Source organism: Salmo trutta, chromosome 36 (genome assembly GCF_901001165.1).
Source record: "Salmo trutta chromosome 36, fSalTru1.1, whole genome shotgun sequence".
In the NCBI taxonomy this organism is placed as follows: Eukaryota; Metazoa; Chordata; class Actinopteri; order Salmoniformes; family Salmonidae; genus Salmo; species Salmo trutta.
Genome location: NC_042992.1, coordinates 29969492 through 29978829, shown reverse-complemented (window position 1 = coordinate 29978829; position 9338 = coordinate 29969492). Strand labels below are relative to the sequence as shown.

At 44.7% G+C, this 9338-nt stretch overlaps 2 gene segments (V, D, J or C); one reads left to right on the top strand and one right to left on the bottom strand.

Annotated features, from left to right (window-relative positions):
• Positions 1 to 4834: 4834 nt before the first annotated feature.
• On the bottom strand, positions 4835 to 6937 carry LOC115175816 (Ig kappa-b4 chain C region-like). The segment is given in 2 exon segments: positions 4835 to 5564; positions 6595 to 6937. Coding segments are annotated over 2 exon segments (483 nt in total).
• A 510-nt stretch (positions 6938 to 7447) lies between these two features.
• Positions 7448 to 8293, top strand: LOC115175817 (immunoglobulin kappa variable 4-1-like). The segment is given in 2 exon segments: positions 7448 to 7537; positions 7660 to 8293. Coding segments are annotated over 2 exon segments (381 nt in total).
• Positions 8294 to 9338: the final 1045 nt, after the last annotated feature.

The following is a 9338-nucleotide window of genomic DNA, read 5'->3' as shown; positions in this document are numbered from 1 at the left end:
GGAATGAGATCAAAGCGCAGCGTGGGTTGGGTTCATCATACTTTAATATAAACGGTGAACCAGCAAAAACCAAAACAAGAATCAACACAACGAACAAACAGTTTCGCAGGCTTCTCACAGCAATGCAAAAACAACTTCCCACACCAGACAGGTGGAAAAAGGGCTACCTAAGTATGGCTCCCAATCAGCGACAACGATGTACAGCTGTCCCTGATTGAGAGCCATACCAGGCCAAAACACAGAAAAACAAAACATTGAAAGGGAACATAGAAAATATAGAACATACATCAAAACCCCGAAACACACAAAACAAACACCCCCGCCACGCCCTGACCAAACTACTATAACAAATAACCCCTTTTACTGGTCAGGACGTGACATTACCACCACCCCCCCCCCCCCAAAGGTGCAGACCCCGAATGCACCTGAAACAAAAACTCACAAAACAATAACCCCAAACTAAAGGGAGGGAAGGGAGGGTGGCCACCATCAACGACGGTTCTTGTGCTACACCCCCCCTTCCTAATCCTCCCCCCTACGGAGGTGGCTCAGGAGCGGGACGCAGACCCCCCACTCCACCACTGGCTCACCCCACTTTGGTGGCGCCTCTAGAGCGGGGTCCCTCGCCACCAACCCAGGACGAGGGATCCTCGCAGCGGGCGACTCTGGCTGCGCCGGACAGGCGGGCGGCTCTGGCTGCGCCAGACAGGCGGGCGGTTCTGGCGGCTCCGGACTGGCAGGACTTGCAGTAGGCCTGGCTCTGGGCGCAGGCACAGGATTCACCAGGCTGGGGAGACATGCAGGAGGCCTGGCTCTGGGAGCAGGCACAGGACTCACCAGACTGGGGAGACATGCAGGAGGCCTGGCTCTGGGCGCATGCACAGGATAGAGGGGGTCTTGAAGACGTACTGGAGGTCTGGAGCGCACAGCCTGCACAACCCGTCCTGGCTGGGTTGTAACTGTAGCCCTGCACGGGCGGAGTGCTGGCACAGGGCGAACTGGGCTGTGTTGAGGACTGATGGCTGCCGTGCGTAGAGCAGGCGCAGGGTAGCCTGGGCCTAGGAGACGCACTGGTGGCCAGATGTGCTGCGCAGGCATACTCCTTCCTGGCTGGATGCCCACTCTAGCACGGCACTTGCGGGGGGCTGGTATCGACCGCACCGGACTGTGCGTGCGGATGGGCGAGACCGTGCGCACTTCAGCATAGCACGTGCTCTCCACGCCAAACGCTCCCCATAATAAGCACGAGGAGTTGGCTCAGGTCTATTGCCTGACTTAGCCAATTTCCCCGTGTGCTCCCCCCCCCCCAAAAAAAAACATTTTTGGGGCTGCCTCTCAGCCTCCTCTTGCCGTGCCAGCCGATCCTCCCAGAAATGCCGTTCCGCCTTCGCTGCCTCTATCTCCTCCGGCGGGCGACGGTATACTCCCGCTTGTCTCCAGGGTCCCTGTCCGTCTAGAATCTCTTCCCAAGTCCATGACTCTAGATAGCTCCTCTCCAGCTCCTTACCCCGCTGCTTGGTATTCTTGTGGTGGGAAGTTCTGTAATGTCCGTTGTTGGAATGAGACCAAGGCGCAGCGTGGGTTGGGTTCATCATACTTTAATATAAACGGTGAACCAGCAAAACCAAAACAAGAAACAACACAACGAACTAACAATTTCACAGGCTTCTCACAGCAATGCAAAAACAACTTCCCACACCAGACAGGTGGAAAAAGGGCTACCTAAGTATGGCTCCCAATCAGCGACAACGATGTACAGCTTTCCCTGATTGAGAGCCATACCAGGCCAAAACACAGAAATACAAAACATAGATAGGGAATATAGAATGAACATAGAAATTGAAAATATAGAACATACATCAAAACCCCAAAACACACAAAACAAACACACCCTGCCACACCCTGACCAAACTACTATAACAAATAACCCCTTTTACTGGTCAGGACGTGCCATGAGGTGAGATAAGGGAGGTAAAGGCAAAAAAGGCCATGGTGGCAAAGTAAATACAATATAGCAAGTAATACACTGGAGTGGTGGATTTGCATTGGAAGAAAGTGCAAAGTAGAAATAGAAATAATGGGGTGCAAAGGAGCAAAATAAATAAATACAGTAGGGGAAGAGGTAGTTGTATGTACTATATTATAGATGGGCTATGTACAGGTGCAGTGATCTGTGAGCTGCTCTGACAGCTGGTGCTTGAAGCTAGTGAGGGAGATAAGTGTTTCCAGTTTCAGAGATTTTTGTAGTTCGTTCCAGTCATTGGCAGCAGAGAACTGGAAGGAGAGACGGCCAAAGGAGGAATTGGCTATGGGGGTGACCAGAGAGATATACCTGCTGGAGCGCGTGCTACAGGTGGGTGCTGCTATGGTGACCAGTGAGCGGAGATAAGGGGGGACTTTACCTAGCAGGGTCTTGTAGATGACCTGGAGCCAGTGGGTTTGGCGACGAGTATGAAGCGAGGGCCAGCCAACGAGAGCGTACAGGTCGCAGTGGCGGGTAGTATATGGGGCTTTGGTGACAAAACGGATGGCACTGTGATAGACTGCATCCAGTTTATTGAGTAGGGTATTGGAGGCTATTTTGTAAATGACATCGCCGAAGTCGAGGATCGGTGGTATGGTCAGTTTTACGAGGGTAAGTTTGGCAGCATGAGTGAAGGATGCTTTGTTGCGAAATAGGAAGCCAATTCTAGATTTAACTTTGGATTGGAGATGTTTGATGTGAGTCTGGAAGGAGAGCTTACAGTCTAACCAGACACCTAGGTATTTGTAGTTGTCCACATATTCTAAGTCAGAACCTTAAAGAGTAGTGATGCTGGACGGGCGGGCAGGTGCAGGCAGCGATCGGTTGAAGAGCATGCATTTAGTTTTACTTGTATTTAAAAGCAGTTGGAGGCCTCGGACGGAGAGTTGTATGGCATTGAAGCTCGTCTGGAGGGTTGTTAACACAGTGTCCAAAGAAGGGCCAGAAGTATACAGAATGGTGTCGTCTGCGTAGAGGTGGATCAGAGACTCACCAGCAGCAAGAGGAACATCATTGATGTATACAGAGAAAAGAGTTGGCCCAAGAATTGAACACTGTGGCACCCCCATAGAGACTACCAGAGGCCCGGACAACAGGCCATCCGATTTGACACATTGAACTCTGTCAGAGAAGTAGTTGGTGAACCAGGCGAGGCAATCATTAGAGAAACCAAGGCTATTGAGTCTGCCGATGAGGATGTGGTGATTGACAGAGTCGAAAGCCTTGGCCAGGTCAATGAGTACGGCAGCGCAGTATTGTTTCTTATCGATGGTGGTTACGATATCGTTTAGGATCTTGAGCGTGGCTGAGTTGCACCCATAACCAGCTCTGAAACCAGATTGCATAGCGGAGAAGGTACAGTGGGATTTGAAATGGTCGGTAATCTGTTTGTTGACTTGGCTTTCGTAGACCTTAGAAAGGCAGAGTAGGATAGATATAGGTCTGTAGCAGTTTGGGTCAAGAGTGTCCCCTCCTTTGAAGAGGGGGATGACAGCAGCTGCTTTCCAATCTTTTGGAATCTCAAACGACACGAAAGAGAGGTTGAACAGGCTAGTAATAGGGGTTGCAACAATTTCGGCAGATCATTTTAGAAAGAAAGGGTCCAGATTGTCTAGCCGGGCTGATTTGTAGGGGTCCAGATTTTGCAGCTCTTTCAGAACATCAGCTGACTGGATTTGGGAGAAGGAGAAATGGGGAAGGCTTGGGTGAGTAGCTGTGGGGGGTGCAGTGCTGTTGACCGCGGTAGGGTTATGCAAAGTCCAGTGTAATATCTGCTTCCCCAGCCCATGTTCAGTTCTCTAGTCAAACACACAGCTGCCACAGTCCCAGAAGATTGAGGCTGTGAGATTGTGAGCTGTGGTCGGGTTGAAACTCAGATTTGCATGAGCAGGGAACTGCCACGCTCCCAGAATAGAGCAGCACCATAGCCAGATGTTCACCTGTCCCCAGAGAGTTTCAGTGATTTTAGAGCACATGGCTTCAGTATTGGAAATATCATGAAGACAAGTGAGTTTATAGCTAATGGATTTAGTATTAGTAATATCATGAAGACCAGTGAGTTTATAGTTAATGGATTCAGTATTAGTAATATCATGAAGACCAGAGATTTTATAGATAATGGATTCAGTATTAGTAATATCATGAAGACCAGTGATTTTATAGATAATGGATTCAGTTACTAGTAATATCATGAAGACCAGTAATTGTATAGACAATGGATTCAGTACTAGTAATAGCATGAAGACCAGTGAGTTTATAGCACATGGATTCAGTATTAGTAATATCATGAAGACCAGTGAGTTTATAGCTAAAGGATTCAGTACTAGTAATATCATGAAGACCAGTGAGTTTATAGCTAATGGTTTCAGTATTAGTAATATCATGAAGACCAGTGAGTTTATAGCACATGTCCTCAGTATTAGTATCACTGTAGGTCACAGGAGGCTGCTGAGGGGAGGACGGCTCATAATAATGGCTGAAATGGAGTGAATAGAAGGGTATCAAACACATAGAAACCATATGTTTGATGAGTTCAATACTATTCCATTTATTCCGTTCCAGTCGTCACTATGAGCCAGTCCTCCCCAATTAAGGTGCCACCAACCCCCTGTGCTGTAGATATCCTTTTGACTGGTACCAACTTTGGGCCAATCAGCCAAGCACTCATTGAGCGAAGCTATTTAACTGAAATGTATTAGTAAAATCCTTTTCCATGGCAGAGCTCTCTATTCCTCATGAAAACTAAACAAATCACAAAGGTCTCAATGTCTAACAGTAAAACTCATTAAATAATGATATCCAGGCAAACAATTTTAAAGATTGAATGTCTTTATTTTCTCAACATGTCAGAACCAACAGCATTACAGCAATAAAGCGCATCACACATGTGATATGAAAGCCAAGCAGAACTATGACATCAGAATCAGAGAGATATGGATTCCCACACAAGTGTGCTAGACACAGGAGGCTGCTGAGGGGAGGACAGCTCATAATAATGTCTAGAATGGAGTGAATGGAAATGTATGGATCACATGGAAACCATGTGTTTGATGAGTTCGATAGCATTCCATGTATTCCATTTCAGCCAAAACTATGAGTCCATCCTCCCTATTTAATGTTCCACCAACCTCCTGTGGTGCACTAGTGCTGGATCAGTAAGACGGAGAGGCGCTGAGTGCAGAACAGAGTAAAAACAGTGGAGTCAGAGGAGGAGCTCATTAATCAGAACACTGGTCTCTCCTCAGTGTCTCCGAGAGTGGAGTCTGGGAGCCCTGGGTGGCCTCACAGATCACAGAGCCCACCTTCCTCCACTGGTCGACAGGGAGGGTCAGGGTGCTGCTCCAGCTGTAGTGGCCGTCCTTCTCCAGGACCCCAGGGCTCCCTGTCACCTCCCAGGTGCTGCTACTGCTCCCATCCACCTTCCAGTTCAGCTTCCAGTCTGAGGGGAAGCCCTTGTTTGCCAGGCACATGAGAGTGGCCTTCCCCTGCTGCAGCTCCACACTGGAGGGGGGCAGGACCGTCATGGTGGGACGAACATCACCTAGCAGACAGGTGGGAAGTTAGAGAGAGGGGAGCTGTCAATCAATCACCAGACTGATATGACGATAATGATGCAGCAGTTTTACATCTTAGCTTTAAACTAAGTTGGTATTTTTTCAATAGGTTTCTGTCCCTCAAACACACAGCTTCTCAGTCTTTCTGTCACTCTTTCACTTATCTTTAAGTAGCTACTGAAGCATATTATAACTATATCAGATTACCTTCAAATACATTCAACTATTTTCAAAACTTTTACTATTTAAATGAAAATATTTCAGCACTCCTCTCCCTTTTTGTAATAGGATAAAATCCTAGGAATCAAACGGCATTTCATTATTCATTATTCATTATTATTTTAAAGAAAACTCCACAGAATGTATGACCAATTCTTAAATGATGATCTGTTTAAAATAATGCTGAGGAAGTAAATTCCAGTAGACTGTAACCATGTAAAAATAATATTACATTTAAAGATGCATTATGCAGAAATCACACAAATCAAATCAATCAAATCAAACATTTCCTGGTTGCTAAAATTCTAATCGTTCACCTGACTTCAGTTTATGTGACAAAACAAGCAAGTATAGTGTAAGAGCACGGCTCTCCAACCCTGTTCCTGTAGAGCTACTGTCCTGTAGGTTTTCACTCCAACCCTGTTCCTGTAGAGCTACTGTCCTGTAGGTTTTCACTCCAACCCTGTTCCTGTAGAGCTACTGTCCTGTAGGTTTTCACGCCAACCCTAATATAGTTCACCTGATTCTAATAATTACCTGGTTGATAAGCTGAATTAGGTTAATTACAACTGGGGTTGGAGTGAAAACCTACAGGAGGGTAGCTCTCCAGGAACATGGTTGGTGAGCCCTTGTGTAACCAAAAGTATATTACTATGAACATCAGAACTTTGTAAGATAGCAGCACTTTGCAAAAGATAGCAAATATCAAATACAATTGCAAAATAAGATAGCAATATAGCAAATAGATAGTAAAACTAAGATTTAAAAAAATAAGAAATTAGATGTAGATTAACTTACTTCCAACATCCAGTCTTGTGCCTCCACCAAAAGTGAACCACAGTGATACAAACTCATGCAACGGCCATACAAAAACCTTTGAAACTATAGAGACACGGCTCTCGCTCTTTATAAACGTACATTTATCCAAACTACTCTCAGATTTCAACAATACCACCATTGTTCGAAATTAATACACACTTTATAAGCACCTTGATTTATATATCATCATGAATAGGCATTTTCATTTAACTCAATTTACTTCTAAGGTTAATAAATGCAACACAAATTCTTCAAAAATAAAAACATATTTCCACTTTCAATTTAAGGTAGTTGTAATATTGTTAAGAAAATGAATTGGGATTTTGATAACAGAGGTCAAGATCGAAAATGGAATACTTACTACCAACACTCAGTTTGGTCCCTCCACCAAAAGTCCACCACAGTGATAGAGTCTGACTGACTCGCTGTACAAAAACCTCCAGACAGACACAGAGGGGAACATTATTAACACAACATGGAACTGATCAATGAATCTTATTTTGTCACTGATGCCCCCTACTGGTACACTCTGGAACTCCAGGAGATTGGACTTTCAACAGTATGGAAACTGTGCATTATGTTGATAATAGTTAATCATATTGTATCAAGTAATCGTAAGAAGAGCTTGACACAGCAATGACGGAATGTGTCAGTATAAATACTTTTTTGTAATGACTTTCAGACAACACATGGAGGAGGATTTCAGAACTTTTCTTAATGACAGTGCAGTGATTTGCCCAGGAGGAACATTTCCATAGAGAGACACTTTGCATTGGCATCACATGCTTCAGTGCTCTGGGAGTGTTTATAGCCCTGTGAGTTGAACACTTCATGTGAGAGCTGTGTTTCATTTAAACAGAACCCACGGCAACCATGACTTTCATCGCCATCTTCATCTGGACTCTGGTCTGTTACACACAAGGTGAGAGACATTTTGAACATTTTCAGAATGCAAGCATCATGTTGTAAATGAGGAATTACGGTTATAATCTTCCAAATATTTTACCTTCCTAAATGTGATATTTTCCTTCTTTCTCTCTGCAGGGTCTTGGGGCCAGTATGTATTGACTCAGTCTGCAGCTCAATCAGTCCAGCCGGGTCAAACTGTCTCTATTGACTGTAGTGCCAGTAGTACAGTTACTCAGTACTCTGGCTCACGGTATTACCTGGCCTGGTACCATCAGACGCCTGGAGAAGCTCCTAAACTCCTGATCTATCTCACATCAGACAGGTTCACAGGAGTTTCCACCAGGTTCAGTGGCAGTGGGAGAGGAAATGGTGTTGACTTCACTCTGACCATCAGTAAAGTCCAGGCTGAGGATACAGGAGTTTACTACTGTCATAGTCGCCACAGTGGTCCTGTGTTCACACAGTGATTTAGAGCCGCACAAAAACCTCCCTCAGTCAGAGTCCACTGCTGCAGCTGGGACCTACTGCAGGTGCTGAGGGCGAAGACAATGACATGCATCACTGAGTACTACTGTACAAACACTCAACTCACTGGGCAGAAACTGGATGAATCAAGGCTGTTTCCACATCAATTAAACCAAACAAATCTTTGTGATGAAGTTGAATCAACATGGAAAACCAATTGGATTTGCAAAAAGTCGTCGGCGTAAGAGCATTTTGTCTTTTTTTACCCAACTTTTAACCTAAATACAATGAGATGGTAACATTTGTTGTTGATTTCACGTTGAATTCACGGTTAGTTGACAACTCAACCAAATGTAAATCTCAACTAGATGTTGAACTGTTGTCTGTGCCCAGTGTGAACCTACCATTCATTATACACTGTGACCACAGGAGTATTGTATCAGATATTACCCCACTATAGTATGATACAGCACCACTGTGGTCTCCATCTTGTACAGTAAATATACAGTGAAAAGCCTATAGACAGACAGTGCAACTAGTGCTCCCATTATAAACACAAGCCTCCTCACACACAGTCATCTAAACACTATGTGCCATTAGTAGCCAGTATTACATGATATCTATAGATCTGAAGCAAACCTGCAAGAAACCCCTTCCACCAAATACAACTAACATTTAGCTTCACTATAAATGTTCTCTGTCATTCAAATGATGAACCTGGGATTGTAGAGTCAGAGAGGATGTTAAGCCCATAGAGAATGACGTAATCTCTTGGTGGTGATGGTCATGGAGACAACAGTGTTCCTCTGTGGAGGAGGGCCCGCTCTGGTGATGCTGGGAAACACTAACAATAACACGTCAATAAACGTCTCTCTTCAGTCTGTGCTGCTGCTGCTCTCCTCCAGCTGCTACTGGAACAGCAATACATACAGTTAAAGTTGGAAGTTTACATAAACCTTAGCCAAATACATTTATACTCAGTTTTTCACAATTCCTGACATTTAATCCTAGTAAAAATTCCCTGTGTTAGTTCAGTTAGGATCCCCACTTTATTTTAAGAATGTGAAATGTCAAAATAATAGTAGAGAGAATGATTTGTTTCAGCTTTTATTTCTTTCATCACATTCCCAGTGGGTCAGAAGATTACATACACTCAATTAGTATTTGGTAGCATTGCATTTAAATTGTTTAACTTTGGTGAAACGTTTCAGGTAGCCTTCCATAAGCTTCCCACAATAAGTTGGGTGAATTTTGGCCCATTCCTCCTGACAGAGCTGGTGTAACTGAGTCAGGTCTGTAGGCCTCCTTGCTCGCACATGCTTTTTTAGTTCTGCCCACAAATGTTCTAT